A 17,771-nucleotide genomic window follows, 5' to 3' on the forward strand; every position below is an offset into this window, starting at 1 on the left:
ACACGCCTATTGATCCAGTCATCCATTCAGTAAACCTTTACTGAGTGTCTGATTCTGGCCATGTTCCATGATACTTAATGGGCACTAAGTACATCTTAATTGATCATTAGAACAGAGAGTCACTGAGGATTAATCTGTGAGTGAGGAAGGAGATAAGATGATAGGAACACTGTTTAGACAAGTCTCTAAACCTGGCCTCCTGTAATTAAGAACACAATAGAAAGACACAATATCTATTATCACAGTATTTTAAATTCATATCTAATCATCATCAAAGAAGCTTCTGGTCCTGTTGTTACACAATATCTGGTGTACAATTAGTGATATCTAAACAAAGGATGAGAATTACAATGCAAGTAAAGATAATGAACTTATTTCGCTCCTGAATGAAATACCAAAATAATGTATCAGGTTGGCATAAAGGCAATTGAGCTGAATCTACTGACATAAATATTGCTGCTGACTTTGGATCTCCCTTTTGGATGGCTAATGAAGGATAGCATTTTACATGTGTGTTTTCTTAAGAGGAGAAACGTCTGAGATTAGACAGCACATCCCCAGTGCCATCTCTCATGCGCTCTGCTATCTGGAAAGTGTCTGCTCTATCGGTGGAATTACTAACAGCTTTTTTGAATGTTTTGCATAACAGTTTTAATCTTATGTGTAGAACACAGCCCATCTCTTATTTGACCTTAGCATGGTATTCAAGGAGCACCAAATTGAGCCTCAACCAGTCTTTTTGGTTATCTTCCACCACGTGCCTTTCTACTCGAATCAAATATACTTTTGCAATGTCTCTCATCTTCTCTTACCACATTCTCTTGGTCTGTGCTTTCTTTCAAGCTGTTGCTTCTTTCTAGAATATTCTTTTCTTATTTTATGTCTGATTCATAACTCCCAATAGTGCTCAGCTCAAATGGTAACACTTGTATCAAGACTTTTCTCATTCAGAATATACTCTTTTCCCTCTGGCTTTCTATTGCAATTTTTTGGCACCTCCCTTTGCATAATTTTTCCCCATTATGTCATATTTATTTCTGTACAGGTTTTGGCTTCCAGTTTTGCTGTAGACCAGACTTTGTCACAAGTATATGCCTTAGTGCCTGGGAAAGAACTATATAAATATTCCTGAATAAGAACGAATTCACTTATTCTGATGATATCCAGGGAAGCAGGCTTTGGTTTAGTTTGGATCACAGTTGATGTACTGGCACAAAACACTTTATTATGCCCATGATTTGACTATGACAATGGCGATTGCTTTTCTTCTGTGGTTTCCCAATGAAACCCTGGTGATTACTTTTCTGTGGTTTATTCGAACACTTTAATTGAACAGAGACAATGAGTCAACTCATCAGTATACTTCATATAAGTAACCTGGATGTTTTAGGTTGCCTCTGATGCAGGTGAAAACTTGCCAGAAAGAAGTAACTGAAATGGACCCCAAGTTATTATTACAAACAAAAGAGACAGTTGTTTGAGGCCTTTAAATTTGTATCTGTAGGGAAGCTAGAAATCCTGGGTCTCATTTCTGAGAAGAAGTGTAAATTTTCCATTAAGACAGCTTAATTATACCTAGGCTATTTGAACATAACCACATAAACTCTCAGGCCAGATTGTGTGCTGCGCTCTTTAAGGGAAACTTTGTTGCAAAGACATTAAATAATTGTCAGTACCCATTATGTTTAGAGACTCTTGCTATTAGTCTAGGATTATCAGTGTGATCATGGGATGTAGCACATCCCCTGAGGTGTTTCCATTAAGTAAATTTGGATAAACTGTCCTTAGATCATCTCCCAAGTAGAGAAGGGAGTGTACCCAACCACATGATTATATTGAGATTCTGAGACTAGCAGAAATATTTCTGGTTGTAGATAGTTACTTTGGTTGCCAGAACCTACTAATGCATTTTCTACAGGATAAGGATAGTTTTAGAAATGCATAAATGGCATAAACTTGTTATGGAATTACAATAAACCTCAAGTCTAACAAAGGACCACACAAGTAGCATATTACACTGGCCTCCAGTTATTCCCACCTGGTACCTCTTTTAAATAAGCAGTCAGACTACACCAGGTGTATTATTTAAAGGGATTAGCTATGGCATTAATTCAGTGTTTAGGGTCAATGGAATCCTCTATAGTAGATTTTTTTTCCTGGAATATTCCCCAGTTATATTTGTCTGCCAATATCACATTGTCAATCAAATGGAATATTTCCTTTAAAAAATATATGTACACTTTTATTTATATTTAAATGGGTATGTGTGGGTGTGTATATGTGAATATATACAGAATTTACATTTCTTTCCTTGTATTACATTTTTTAAAACAAACAATGACTAGTAAAATGATAGTATTTAAATCTAGCTGGCTTCATTGTATCTTTTTGACTGGCAGAAATCCTACCCCATGTTAGCTTCCCAATAAATATTTGATTAAAAGTATAGTATTCTTTACTTTGTAAAGGATGGTATGTTATATAAGAGCAAATGCTTTGAAAATAGATGGACATATATTTTAATTTAAGATATAGTACTTAAAATATTTTTGACCTTGAAAAAATTACCTAAACCTACCCAAGTCTGAGAAAAATAGGGGAAAATAATACCTACTTAATATTGTCATGATTAAATTAGATGTTGGTACATATTTAAACAGTTTCTGACACATGAGTGGTAAAACTAAATTAGTTCTTCTCCAGACTGTGTATAAATAGTAAACTGTATCTCTGCTGCTGCTGCTAAGTCACTTCAGTCGTGTCTGACTCTGTGCAACCCCATAGATGGCAGCCCACCAGGCTCCCCCATCTGTGTCTATGCTGCTGCTACTGCTGCTAAGTCGCTTCAGTCGTGTCCGACTCTGAGCGACCCCATGGACTGCAGCCTACCAGACTCCTCCGTCCATGGGATTTTCCAGGCAGAAGTACTGGAGTGGGGTGTCATTTCTTATCAATTCTAGATAGACATCAAGGCTTTACTTTATTTACTTTGACTTATTTATTATTTTATAAAACATTGAAACTCCTTAGGAGAGAGAAATTAAAGCCAACTCTAGCAATCATATTTTAATTCATGTATAACATGGTAGACTTCACATTTAGTACCAGGATGTGCTCTCCCTGGCTTAATACAAGTTCATTCCTCACTAGTGTCACATGTTCTGTGAGGGTTGATGGGCTGCTGTGCTTCATATGCTCAGGAAGCCAAGCTGATGGAGGCACTGACATATTTAGAACATTGTTGCTGTTCAGTCGCCAAGTCGTGTCTGAGTCTTTGCGACCCCATGGACTGCAGCACGCCAGGCCTCTGTGTCCCTCGCCATCTGCCGAAGTTTGCCCAAGTTCATGTCCATTGAATTGGTGACACCATCCAACCATCTCATCCTCTGTCGCTCTCTTCTCCTTTTGCCTTTAATCTTTCCCAACATGTGGCCTCTTTTTAGTGGAGGAAAAGACTGGAGAATGTGCATAGAAAAAGGAAGGGATTGTGTTACTTCTAGGATGTGATAGGTATTTTTGTGAGTGACAGATACACTTCATTTCCTTGGTAAGCCATTTGCCAGAACTGTTATCATGGCCTAATGGTTTTCTGGAGCTGGTTCATAAATGGTTCATGGAGAGTCAGTTATGTGCTTTCTCTTCCCAACTCAGTGACATCCTGTTGGGAGCTTGAAATCAGCCACTTGGTAGTATTTACATCACAGAATTTGGCAAATGTCCCAAATTAGGGCTTTTTTTTTTTTTTTTTTCAGAGAGAAGTTTCCCAACACTCTACTAACCTGACTCTTCCTAAGTTGAGAGTGCATTTAGAAATTTAGAATGGCAAATGAATAGATGGGGATATTGTTTTCTATCCTATAGGGTCCAAATCAACCCAGAGATTATGTCATCCTAGAATATTATGCATTGACTTAGAGTATTGAACTTGGAGTAACTGCCATTTAACTTGCTGTATAAACCTAGGCAAGTAATTAGTTCTTTGAGCCCCAATTTCTTTTTGGTGCTTAATGAGATATCGTGTGAACATACTTAGCCTAATGTATCTAGAAAAATTCAATGAATTCTTGATGACTCTGACATCAGTTGGTCCTAGGGAAATCTAAGGGAAACTGCCAACGTTAAGTGTTTGTTGGCCTTATTATTAATGGTATTAATAAATTAATTTCATGTATTAAGTACCTATTGAATAGTATTTTATAGGTGATATATTTGATATAATTCTTGCCTTCAAGGGCTTTCTATGTAGAGGAGACTTTCAATATTTAATAGATATCTAGCCTTAAAAATAGATTCATCTGCAATATAGTTGATCAGGAAGATACCGGAAGAGCAACTCATTTTCCCTGGAGCTCTCCATGGTGCTTGCTCCATGGTCCTTCAGCCTGCTCTGCTCCTTCATTTCTTAAAGACTCACTCTCAGTTCAGAAGCCTACACTCTGGTCCACTCTGCTGCTGCTTCTCTCTCACTCTTTTATGTGGCTGCCTATTTATAACTAGAGAATGCCAGGAGGTATCTAGTCTAACCTCATCTTTGCCTCAACTCAGCTTACACTACAGCAGCCTCTGTATTCCTGACTCAGACCCTTCTGCAACTTGACCAACTTGACATTGTAACTCAGGGCAGTAATGTAACACATTATAAACCTTTATAAATAACATGAAGAAGTATATTGTTTAAAATGTGAATTTCAGGCTAATACAAACCCAGTCCAGTGTCTGTCTAGAACATTTCCTGTTACGCTTGGAACCACTGTGAGCCTCCTTAATTTCCCTGTTCTGAGCTACAGGAACCATGAGGTGAGGATGCCTCTGTGCTTAAGTGATACTTCTAGATACTCTGTGGTGGAGAGATGCTTTTTGGAGCCAAATTCTCACTTTATTACAGCACATAGTTTAAAGCTACATGATATAAAGATCAAATAGAAAAACATCAAAGCAGTGGTTTTTGTCATACTAATTTAATTATGTATCTAGAAAAATGGTCCTAAGGTAGCTAAAATAATTCAGAAGGGAAGAGAGGAGTAAGAAATATGCAGCTGGACTTCACCTCTATTTAACTTAGTCATAGATTAGCTAAATTAGCTAAATTTTCTTTGCCCCTCCAAGACTTTCTTATCTTTTAATTCTCCTCCAACCCCACTCTGTCCATAACACATTAGAACCCAAAGCCTTTCCCCAATGCTTCTGGGGTTTCCTGAAGATTTACTTTGTTTTGGTCTCCTTGCCTCTGATTATCTGTGTGTTGATTCTAATCTTTTATGCCTCCATGTTGGGTAAACCTCAGTCCTTCAAAAATTTCAGGGAATCCAGTAACAAGACCATTTTGTAAATATAGTAAATTTGACTATAGATTTGGGGTTTATCTTGAAGTAACTTGTTTCCTTTTGCCTCTCTCCTTGCCCTCCATTCTTCTTTTCTCTATTTTGTTTCTGCTTCTCTCCTGTGAATAGTCTCAGGAATTCCGTATAGATATTCACTTAGCTGTGTCTGACTCTTTGCAACCCCATGGACACTAGGTTCTTCTATCCATGGAATTTCCCAGGCCTGAATACTGGAGTGGGTTGCTACTCCCTTCTCCAGGGGATCTTCCCAACCCAGGGGATCAAACCCAGGTCTCCTGCATTGCAGGTGGATTCTTTACTGGCTGAGCCACCAGGGAAGCAAAATTCCATATTACTCTCCTGTTATGTAGAGCAGTTGGGTATATTTCAGCCTTTACCCCCAAACCAGCATAATTCAGTTCATTGAAATGATCATGAGAAGCGCATGTTGTACCTGTGGAGGTCAGTTTCTGGATCCTCACTGAATTCACATCCCAGCTCTGCTGCTGCTGCTGCTGCTAAGTCGCATTAGTCGTGTCCGACTCTGTGCGACCCCATAGACGGCAGCCGACCAGGATCCCCCGTCCCTGGGATTCTCCAGGCAAGAACACTGGAGTGGGTTGCCATTTCCTTCTCCAGTGCATGAAAGTGAAAAGTGAAAGTGAAGTCGCTCAGTCCTGTCCGACTCTGAGCGACCCCATGGACTTCAGCCTACCAGGCTCCTCTGTCCATGGGATTTTCCAGGCTAGAGTACTGGAGTGGGTTGCCATTGCCTTCTCTGATTATTTACCAGCAGGATACCATATTTTCAAACACTTGGGTAATTTCTAATTTTTCTCAGATATTAAGCATCACTTAAAAAAAACCTTTTTATTTCGTATTGAAGTATAGCTGACCAACAATGCTGTGATAGTTTCAGGTGGATAGCAAAGGGCCTCCGCCATGCACAATACATGTATCCTTTCTCCCCAAACTTCCCTCCCATCCAGGCTGCCACATCACATTGAGCAGAGTTCGCTGTAAGCACCACTCTGGAAACGGACTTATTATCAGTTGGTTTGTGCACATAACACTTGGTAGATGGTTAGTACTCGATAGCAGTCATTAGGCAAAGGGTGTATCACATTTGCCCTTGATAACCTCTCGGTAGCTGTTTTATCAAAGGGGACTTTCTGAGCAACAAGGCAACTAACAGCATAGATGATGTCAGTGAAAAACATCTAAAACAACTCATAATATGACTATTTTGTTTCTCCTTAACAAGAAACTAGCAGACAATAGTATTTTCAGTAAAGCTCTCATTATTAAGGCAGTTGAACGTAGACTTCTCAAGGCTTTATACAGCCATGTAGGAGGTCCTCGATTTTAAATTGGATTATGATATATAGTTTCCTTTTATATCTGTTAATTCATAACACATTTTCCTTTAGAAATAATGGAATAAGTGTACTGAGACTTCTGCACTTAAACATACAGTATTTTTTAAGCCCTGTTAAAATGAGCCCTGGTAATTAGGAACATCATGTATGCTAAGAATACAACACATTTTTTGAGAAGATGTAATTTTTTTTCCTTTCCTTCACCTTCATTTTCCTTTGCTTTGAGTTTCTGCAGGGTTTGCTCAGTTAGGAATGTGATTGGTAGTAACAGGGACATACATATCTCCTCATCTTTTCTGTACTCATTGCCACATGCGTCACAGGGATTTAGGGAAAACTGTGGTTTGCAGAGCCTTGTAGCCATATATAGTCACATATTACCATATATTACATGCATAGTCCTAGACGCCACTGACCAGTACATTTTGGCTGGAGCTTGGAGTCTGTATTTTTACAAACAATCCAGGTGATTTTGTGTAGGTATAGACATAGTCGGTCCTCTAATCATAATTAGAGAGATACTGAGATAGAGGCTCACTCTGACTGACCTTGCCCTTGGGAGAAAATCTAGCACAGTGGAAAAGAGCCCAGAGTCTGACCTTTGGGTTAAAACCTGACTTCTGCAATGTTAGGAAAGTTGGGAACCCTTGTGAACTTGGGCAAGGAATGTAATGCTTTGGTGCCTCAGTCTGTTTATCTGTGCCATGGGGCTAATGATGGTATCTACCTTACACAGTTGTAATGAAAAACAAATAAGCCAATGTATACACAAAGTCTGGATGCAAAGAAAGTGCCCAATAAATGTTAATGTTTTATCCTGTGGCCCTAATCCAAATTATTTATTATTTATGCACATAGAGGTGACCTCAGCTCTCAGCTATTCAATATCTTGTTCATCTCCTTCAGGAGGTTTTAACTGAACTACAACCTAGTCCGTGCTCCTTTAGTATACGGATTTCTTTTCTCTCTACCTTTTCTGTAATTCTATCACTGCATTTACTGTATTGCACTGGAGATTTCTCTTCCTCCATCTGACTTCCTCACTGTCCATAAGCTCTTAGAGGGTGACGACCTTATTTTTTCACTCATACTTGTATCTCGCTAACTGGACACTGCTGAGCTGAAGATGCTGGTCAGCTAAAAGCTAGTTGATAATTGACTCTTGTGCTTGTCCTGGCTGTATCTTCCCCGAGCAAAGAGAAAGGAAATATTTTCCATAATAGAACCTGGATGATGTTTAGGGGAGAAGGTTTAGTCATTCATTTATTTCATGAATATTCATTTTTTGAACATCCACCATGTGAATCAAGTCCATTCACTATGACTGTGCCCCTCTATCTTTTACCACTGAGCGTGCAATATAATACTCAATTGTATAGGCTTTCGGCTCCTGGATATGTATTACAAAACTTGCATTGAAGTTATGGAATCACAGTTAAGTTCAAAACACCCAGATAAAGGCCACAGTGAGTGGACACCAAGTCTAATGGAACGCTCTGCAGTTTCTTTTACTGGTTAGTGTTTAGTGTGGCCAGCACCCTGGATTAACTGCTGATGGAATTTGTCATTAAACATTTTTCAGACATCTAGCACTGGAAGGCACTCTGTTCGCATCACTGGCCTCAGTACTATTGATTTTCGAGCTGGTTTTTCCCGAAAGCCCACCCTGGACTTCAAAAAAACAGTCAGCAGACCGGTGCAAGGTTTGTATGTGTGTATTGGCTCAATTGGCGTAGTAGATATTGAACTGCAAAGTACTTCTCAGACTGTGGTTTTGTAATTTTGTAGTTCTTCAATAAAATTGGGAAACATGGCATCTTTATTTGAAATATGATTACTCCTGTCATAGTCATTGCTTCTTGAAGTATGGCCCAAAGACCAGTGATATTGAACTCACTTGGGGAGCTTATCAAATATTAAGGTTCCTGGGGCCTACCTTAGATCTCCTGAATGAAAATTATAGACAGTAGGTCCCAGTTTTGTTTAGTCACTAAGGTACATCCAACTGTTTTGCAACTCCATGAATGGTAGCCTGTCAGTCTCCTCTATCCATAAGATTTCCCAGGCAAGAATACCGGAGTGGGTTGCCCTTTCCTTCTCCAGGTCCCAGGAATGTACACTTTAACAAGCACCTCATTGATTCCTATACTTACTAAACTTTGAAAACTGCTGACCTAGGTCTTGGGGCTTTTTCTTACTAGCATCTTACTTGCCTGTTGTCAAGGTGAAAATATAGAGTGTGTGTGTGTATAGTTAAAACATTGAAGATATCACATAGCATTATATGTTCCAAGGTGAAATTATTATTGATTTGAAAGGTGCTTTTTCATCTTATTTTTATTCATGCAAGAAGATTTATAGTTCTGTAGCTAAAAAGAAGGCTTAGTCTTACTGTGACTTTAAATTTCTTTTTTTCTGATTGTTCTTTTATTTTTATTGCTTCAGTTACTAGGAGGATACAAAATAACAAACCTTTAAAAATATTCATATAATACAAATATATTATACAATATTCATAATTCTAATTTTCTACATATAAACGTGATTAGAAAACTTAAAAGTCATTATCTATGGTTTCCTGTATTTCTCTGGTCATAAATAAACTTTTTTTATTTGTGTAGAAAAGATTCCACATCTGGGCCACAGTTTTTGGCACAGCCTGTAGTACTCATATATATGATCCTGGTTACCTGCTGTTATAATACAAAACTTACTTGATAGATAACCTTGGGTACATATTACTTATAAATGATAAATTCTTTCTCTTGTAGGAATACCTACCTATGTGCTGCTGAATACTTCTGGAATTTCCATCCCAGCTAAAGTAGATCGTCTTGAACTTCTGAGTATCTCAGGCAGTTCTCTTAAGACTATTCCTGTTAAATATTATCCTGATAGAAAACCCTATGGCATATGGAATATTTCTGATTTTATACCACCAAATGAAGCTTTCTTTCTCAAAGTAACAGGCTATGATAAGGATGGTTTTCTCTTCCAGAGAGTGTCAAGTGTTTCTTTCTCTAGTATTGTGCCAGGTAAGATGTCATTTAGTCCACTAGAGTATTGATCGTTTAAGGGGTTTATGTGGTCCTATAGGTAAAAAATGGAGTCTAAAGTAAAAAATAATATCCTCACATTATTACTGAGTCACTGTGTGGAAAAGCATTTACACATAGGTAACAACTTTTCTTAACCATAAAAAAAAAATTCAAAATTTCATGTTAAATCTCACCGATTTGTAGATCTGAGAATCTTAGTAGATTCAAAATCTATAGATCTTAGAATCTTACTTCAGTCAGTGTAAGAACTTGAACTTGGAAATTCTGATGGTCTTCAGTTCAATTCAGTCGATCAATCATGTCCGACTTTTTGAGACCCATGAACCGCAGCACGCCAGGCTTCCCTGTGCATCACCAACTCCCGGAGTTTACTCAGACTCATGTCCATCGAGTTGGTGATGCCATCCAACCACCTCATCCTCTGTCATCCCCTTCTCTCCTGCCTTCTATCTTTCCCAGCATCAGGGTCTTTTCAAATGAGTCAGTTCTTCGCATCAGGTGGCCAAAGTATTGGAGCTTCAGCTTCAGCATCAGTCCTTCCAATGAATATTCAGGACTGATTTCCTTTAGGATTGACCGGTTTGATCTCCTTGCAGTCCAAGGGACTCTCAAGAGTCTTCTCCAACACCACAGTTCAAAAGCATCAATTCTTTGGCGCTCAGCTTTCTTTATAGTCCAACTCCCATATCTATACATGACTACTGGAAAAACCATAGCTTTGACTAGATGGACCTTTGTTGGTAATGGACTCCAGCATGCCAGGCTTCCCCGTCCATCACCAACTCCCAGAGCTTGCTCAAACTCATGTCCATCAAGTCAGTGATGCCATCCAACCATCTATATTCAACAGATATAGAAAGATTGATTCTAATATTGTTCTACTGGATGGAGCAGTAACAATTTATCATTTATATAGAAGGTTATCATTTGGGAAAGTCAGGAACAACTCTATTGTTTAATGCTGAAAATAAGATCATAGTAGAACCAACCTCAGTATTTCCTCAGAGAAAATATACAGCGTTAGTTGCTTTAGCCCCTGAATTGAATGCTTAAAAAAACTATTGGATTCTTAAGAAATCAATTTTTTCATTCTTTTTCTGGAAATAGTTACTCTATGAATTCAATTCTAAGCTATGTGGGTTCTTACATACCTTTACATTTTCAGAATTAAACTCTCTTCTACCATTGATGATGCTTTATAACTTATTTGGTAATTTTGTTTCTATCTTGCTGGTAAAAAAAAAATATTATGCCTTAAAATCAGTGGAGTCATAGATTCAATGAGTACTTTCTGGAGATAATCCAGAAATTAATAAACTTGGAACAAAGAAAGATAATTAAAGTGATTTTTAGTGATTTAGATTAATTGGAATGCAGAGAATTTACTGGAATAGTTTAAGCATGAAGTTTTGAATGGATTAACAGGAAGTACCAAATATCATTGTGACCTTCTTGCCCATGTTCTTTTTTCCCCAGATGCTCCGAAAGTTACAATGCCTGAGAAAACCCTGGGCTACTACCTGCAGCCGGGCCAGATTCCCTGCGCTGTTGACAGTCTTCTGCCTTTTACCTTGAGTTTTGTCAGAAATGGAGCTACACTTGGAGTCGACCAGTATTTAAAGTGTGTAAATGCTTCTGTTAATAATATTTTATACCATGAAACATCCGAAATACAGATAGATATTTATGTTAGTGTACATATTCATTATACAGTGTTATTTGCTTCATAGTCTTGGGGTGTAGCACTGAGCAAACGGACACGAATCTGTACCTTTGTGGAGCTTATATTGTGAAGAAGGAAGACAGAAATAGATGATAAGTATTCTATGGTAATATAATAAATGCTGGAATACGTTTAAGAGTTGATTGCAGGTTTTATAGAATCTGAATTTTATAGTTTGAGGGCCCCTTAATAAGACAAAGAATATAAAATTATGAATACAAAGTTTGGTACTGAACTTTGCAAGAGCCCTTGCAAATGAAAGACCCTGAAGTTTAAACTTCAGTGGCTTGAGGGGTAAGTATGTCTCTGAATCTGATTTAAAGTATAATGATAAGTGAATCTGATGTGTTACAATAAAAAGTAGAGCAGATTATTTCAGGCACATAATTACTGGTTAGTGGACGGCATGTGATTTTGGCTAAGTTGCAATTTTAAAATTCATAGTAGAGACATTTGAATAAGGACCTGAACATGGTGAACGAGATGGTCCTGCAGACATCCAGGGAGGAGTGTCCACATACCAGGAACAATCAGTGCAAGTGCACTAAAGGCATGTGGGGAGGAAAGACAGGAAGCAGCCTGTGGAGCTGGAGCCCAGGGAGCCAGGGGCAGGAGGGTGAAATGCCTGCTGGGATGCTGTCAGGAGACAGACTGGGGTTCCATCGTTGGGTGGGTAAGATCCCCTTGAGGAGGGCACATGGCAACCTATTCCAGTATTCTTGCCTGGTGAATCACATAGACAGAGTAGCCTGAAGGGTCACAAAGGGTCAGACACTGCTGAAACGACTTATCACACACATACACTGCAGCCAACAATCAATGGGAGTGGGCTAGAGGACACCAACTTGCCTTGAGAAGACTGGTGAATTTTCTAGATAAATTTAAGTCATCTAATGATAAACATTAAATAGGCCTTGAAAACTAGATGATGATTTCTGGAAAACTTTTTTGTTGTTGTTAATTTACTATAAAACAATCTACATTTAAGGAGAAAAACTCTAAGTATTATTTTATAAGACTTTCACACCAGTAACTCAATATTCACATAAATAGCTTCTGTAATATGTTAAGTTTTGACAAATCTTAGCTTATACAATCTCCTCATGGGGTCATTTAAAGCAAAAGCTGTGGCAAGAATGTTTATCATAACTTGAATTTTCCATTAGGTAAAGATTGGACTTATTATTTCCTGCTACTTTCTTAACATACGTCTTGATGATTTCCTTAGCTGCATAGTTAATAACCAGCAACATTAGCTGACCAAGATATAAAATGACAAAGTTACATACCTAACTGATGAAATCAAACAATTCTGCTTTGGATTTAAATAGTAACATTTCTGAAAGATACTTGGGATTCTTTATAAACATTAATTTATTAATTTCACCCAATTCCTCTGAGGTAAACCACAAGGATTCTTTCTTGCACTTTTCCAACTCTGTGGCCCAGAGCTGTGACATGCCTTGCTGACATTTGTTAAGTTCTTTAGATGTAAGAGTCTAGAGACAAAATTGGGCATGGGTGATGATGGATTTGATACTCTAATCCCAGTTCACTTGCACATCTCTGCCCTAGATTTCCTAACAACTCCAGATGCATGACTGGATCTTTGTCATGTGAGTCACGATGATTTCTAGGGGATGTGGGAGAGAATTCGTTTCCATTAGCAGCAAGACTCATTTCTAACTGACGTGTTCCTTCTCCTGTTCCAAAGGCCGTTCCTTCAAAACTTTTTGTTGTGGTCATACAATCTTAGTGAACTTCCCTGGTGGCTTTTATGGTAAAGAATCTGCCTGTAATGCAGGAGAACTGGGTTCGATCCCTGGGTTGGGAAGATCCCCTGGAGAAGGGAATGGCCACCCACTCTAGTATTCTTGCGTGAAGAATTCCATGGACAGAGGATAATGCCTACTGATAAGGCTACATGAAAAGGAGAGTTGTTTTCATGTAATAATTTCATAAATGAGATAGGAATAAATATAATACTAAAGAATATTCTGTAAGCAACCCATACACTGGTTACGTGCCTTTGAATAAATTACTTGTCCTTCTCCCTACTTTGTTTTTAAAGAAAGGGCCCTAAGACTAGAAAAGTTGCTGCTTTCTATTCTAAAATTTCCATGTGTCTTAAGTTTTTGATGAATCCTAACATACACTTGGCTCTGAAGTAAGCACTGCAGAAGGCACAAAAAATGTGTGTAATTCAAAGTCCTATCTTTCTGGAACTTACCCGTACCTTCTAGATAATGGCATCTGTAAACTTGGGCTTAGTATACTGCTTTAAAGCATTCAAGATGCATCTTAGGTGATCAGCGCAGCAAAGAGTAAGTCATACTTCATTTTCTTCTCAATGTGGCAGTAAGGACCACTGACACCCAATACAGAGACACATGCGAAAGGAAACAGTATTAACTGAAGTACATAGTCTCAGTTACTAAAATATATGGAATGGTCACCTTGCTTACTGTCTCACTTTCCTGATGGCAGGAACCTGTGTTTTGACTTTCTTTTAAATATAGGTTAGTGGTAAATGTACATTAAGAGCTCAATGAATTCTTTATAGTGAGAGTACCATTCATTTGAATTGGGAGGGCTCTGGAGTTATTACTGTGAGGACTATATCTTGTACATTTTCAGCTTCAGTGGAAAGTATTTTGACTCTGCAGTGGGTCATTTTATCCATATCTTGAATGTTTAAAATATGCTGTAAATATCTATGGATGATTATAAGAAAAAATATGAAAGTATTTATGACAATCATATTTTAGAACAATATAATGCTTATTTTATAGGTTATCAGAATCTTTTAAATAAGAATTAAATGGCTACTACTAAGACATTTCCAGAAGATGAGTAACAAATTGAAGTGTTAGAGGACATGTGTGCTAAGTTGCTTCAGTCGTGTCCGACTCTTTGTAACCCCATGTTACAAAGCCCACTTTACTGTAGCTCACCAGACTCCTCTGTCCATGGGATTCTCCAGGCAAGAATACTGCAATGGGTTGCCAGGTCCTTTTCCAGGAGATCTTCCCAACCCAGGGCTTAAACCTGGGTCTCCCACATTGCAGGCAGATTCTTTGCCGTCTGAGCTACCAGGGAAGCCCTGCTAGAGAGCAGAGTATATATATTTATTAAATGAGTGAATATATAATATAAGGAAAAAGATTTGTTTTACCTAATGACAACTTTGATTATAAAACTGATCTTTTTTTTTTTTTTTTTTTTACTCATTGTATACATGTATTGAACCAGATATGGTATATAGTCTTATGTGGAGCTTATACATAAGAAAGTTAAAGAGAATTTATCTTTTTGAGAACCAAAAATTCCGTTTTCTACCTTCATACTTGTTAATTACCTGGTTCAGTTGCTTTGGCTAAATCCCACTGAAAATGACCAAAAACTTGAAAAGAGAGGGGAAGGAGAGAAGATTTAAGGAGTGCTTTTCTGCCAATTTAAAAAAATGTTATTTATTTAATTATATTGACCTAGTCAGAGAATATTTTCCTAAAGAAATTTTTTGTAGTCTCCATAACTTGACAGGCACAGACTGTATTTCTAAACAGTAAAGGTAGAGGCCTGATCAAAAAATAATATTCAAAAGAAAGTAGACTTATTAATGTGAAAAAAGTGAAAATTAAAAGTAAAATTATTGGCAGTTTTTTTGAAATGACTTTTGAGAAAAATCAAAGATGTCTCCATGATATTTTCTCAGTAAAAAAGGTTCATTCTTCTATCCACCGCCTCTTTAAAGTTATTCTCACATTTGGAAATGATTTCTCTTGTTAGAACCTAGGAAGATCAATAGAAAAAAACAAAACCAAAGTTACTGTCTTTGCTTTTTGCTCAGATTAGAGAAGCTTCACTTTCTGTTTAAAATATAAGAGGTGTATAGTTTTAAGCTACAAAGAAATCTGCAGTTTAATCAATTTACTTTCTTTAAACTGTTTTCTTTGTTCATTTGAATGAATAAAACGAATAGCGGAATCAGTGCTTCAGCCTGGTCTTGTTTTTGTAGTAACTAAGCATGGTTCTGTTTTCTTACCCCAGAGAATCTGCCAGCGTGACCTGGGATATTGAAGAGGTCACTCTGGCTTACGAAGGCGCCTATGAGTGTGTTGCTGTCAGTACTGCAGGGATTGGACGAGCACAGACGTTCTTCGACGTGTCAGGTAATTATCCCTAACTCCTCGGCAGTTGCCTCAGTATCAACGCAGGTATGGAAATGGGATGTTTGTTAACCAGGCTTCGCTGTGTGTTAACTTGTGTGACCCGTCTTGGACCAGTTACCTAAGAACTCAGTGCCTTGGTTTCCCCACTGTAAAATGATGATAATAGCAGTAATAGTCTCTTTTTTCATGGAGAAATTATGAGGATTAAGTGAGAGAGTATATGTTAAGCACAGGATAGAATCAGGCACATAGAAACAACTAATAGACATGAGTTTTTAAAATTATTGTTGTTGTTATTATTATTGTAGGGGTTTAATATCTTGAAATCCCCATATGGCATTCTCCTTTGAGAAAAAAGGGAGAGATCCATTTTAGAATAGCAAGGTTCAACTTTCCCTTTCTCTTCCCATGTTTATAGTATGCAAAGTGCTTTTGTGAATGGATTCTGACATCTGAGTTGAAGACAGTAAGTGTCACAATTCAAAAACACAGGACCTCAGTGATTACAATATTGGTATTGAGAGTGACAGAAGTCATGCTAATTAATTCACATTTAAATAGTAAGTTTCCTATAAATAGACAAGGCTCTCATTATATTATCATTTTTTTCCTCCAATCTCCCAGAATTCTTTAGAAACCAAAACAACTACCATATATTATCAGTGATCAAGATTAAGCTACCTACTCAACATATATCTAGAATTTATTAGAAATTTTGACTCAGTCATTTTCTGCCTGCCTCATAGCCTAGGGTTGATGTATGTTTAATGGTAACCCTATTCCAACCTAAACGTGCCTGTGGAGCTTTCTTATAACAATGTCTCAACTGGCAGTTTGTGCATCTGAAAAGTCAGAGGTGCATTTTCTTGGTAAAATTTAAGACAAAAGAAGCTTTGTAACTGTAGGACTATTTAGAAGCCCAGAGTTTACGTTTATTATCAGTAAGTTCAAGCTGAACTTTTAAACTGAGGCATGCAAGCCTGTTCTTCTTGCAGTAAATTATTTGTATTCTCTTATTCTTAGAAAAATAAAGTTTGTCTTCTGAAACAATTTAGCAAGTTGACATACATCATAAACTATTCATTTTTTCGTCTCCAGTAATTACGAAAAGCATGGAATCATGTCAACATTCCTCAGCTTCTGGGAAAACAAACACTTGAGCACTTGAGTTTTTTCCCAGCAATATTAATTAAGAGAAGGACAACAGGGAAAAGAGATTTCAGTGAGTGGACTCAGGCGTCTCGCATAAATAACTGGGAAGTGCCAGAAACGACTTGTGAACTGACTTCTAAGAATTTGGCCCTATGGTATCAGTAACTTCTGAATATACACACTGCCCATGCCCTTGCAGCGTTAATCTGTGCCAGCCCATCCATGGTATCACTGGGAAGTTGTACTATGCCAAAGCCAGTTTTCAGGAATTGTGTCCCATTGCTTAATCATCAAAGAGGAGGCAGAAGTATGAATGATATGGCAATGCCTATAAACATAGAAGTAGCAAGGAAGTACCCCTTTGGACTTGAAAGAGTGGACATTTCTTTCTGAACTTTTATTTTCTTTTAACCTACCAGCCTTAAACTTCCATCCAGGGCCTGGCTCAGTCATCCTACTGTTGCTACTGACTAGCACAAGAGAATCAGTTGTTTATTCATAGGATAATTAGATGTTATATTTTGACAGGAGTGTTGGGAAACACAGCATGATGGGATGGTGATGTTTTACTGGTGTCACTGTGGACATTATTTTATAAAGTCACACAGCACCTGAGAAATGTTTCAAGGAAAATTAAAGTTCTACCAATATGTTACTTGAATATCTTCAGCATTTTCTTCTAGCCAACAATTTTTAGGATTTTTGGTTCATTGGACATATTGATATTGATAATTTTAAGTGCAAAATGGGTGTAAAAACAATTATACTTCTTGTTTATTGCATATAAACATATAGAAACTAATGAACAGAACTGCAGAAGCAGGAAAAACTCTTTACACATGGCATTTGGTACTTTAGTACTAGTACAAAGTTATATTAATTTTCTCTACTGAATTTATTTATTAGCATAATGTCCCTCCCCCAACACACACACACACACACACAGAGTACCAAAATTTTGGCCT

The 17,771-nt window shown here is 37.6% G+C and overlaps 1 protein-coding gene across 3 annotated transcripts in view; it reads left to right on the forward strand.

Annotated features, from left to right (window-relative positions):
- Nucleotides 1-17,771, forward strand: part of HMCN1 (hemicentin 1) — a 537,282-nt gene that overhangs the window by 203,702 nt on the left and 315,809 nt on the right. For all 3 annotated transcript variants that reach the window (XM_027565583.1, XM_027565584.1, XM_027565586.1), the window contains exons 7-10: nt 8,283-8,403; nt 9,472-9,735; nt 11,236-11,380; nt 15,533-15,654. In XM_027565583.1, coding sequence (XP_027421384.1) covers nt 8,283-8,403; nt 9,472-9,735; nt 11,236-11,380; nt 15,533-15,654 — 652 coding nt within the window. The remainder of the gene's footprint in view (nt 1-8,282; nt 8,404-9,471; nt 9,736-11,235; nt 11,381-15,532; nt 15,655-17,771) is intronic.

This window comes from Bos indicus x Bos taurus, chromosome 16, assembly GCF_003369695.1.
Source record: "Bos indicus x Bos taurus breed Angus x Brahman F1 hybrid chromosome 16, Bos_hybrid_MaternalHap_v2.0, whole genome shotgun sequence".
NCBI lineage: Eukaryota > Metazoa > Chordata > Mammalia > Artiodactyla > Bovidae > Bos > Bos indicus x Bos taurus.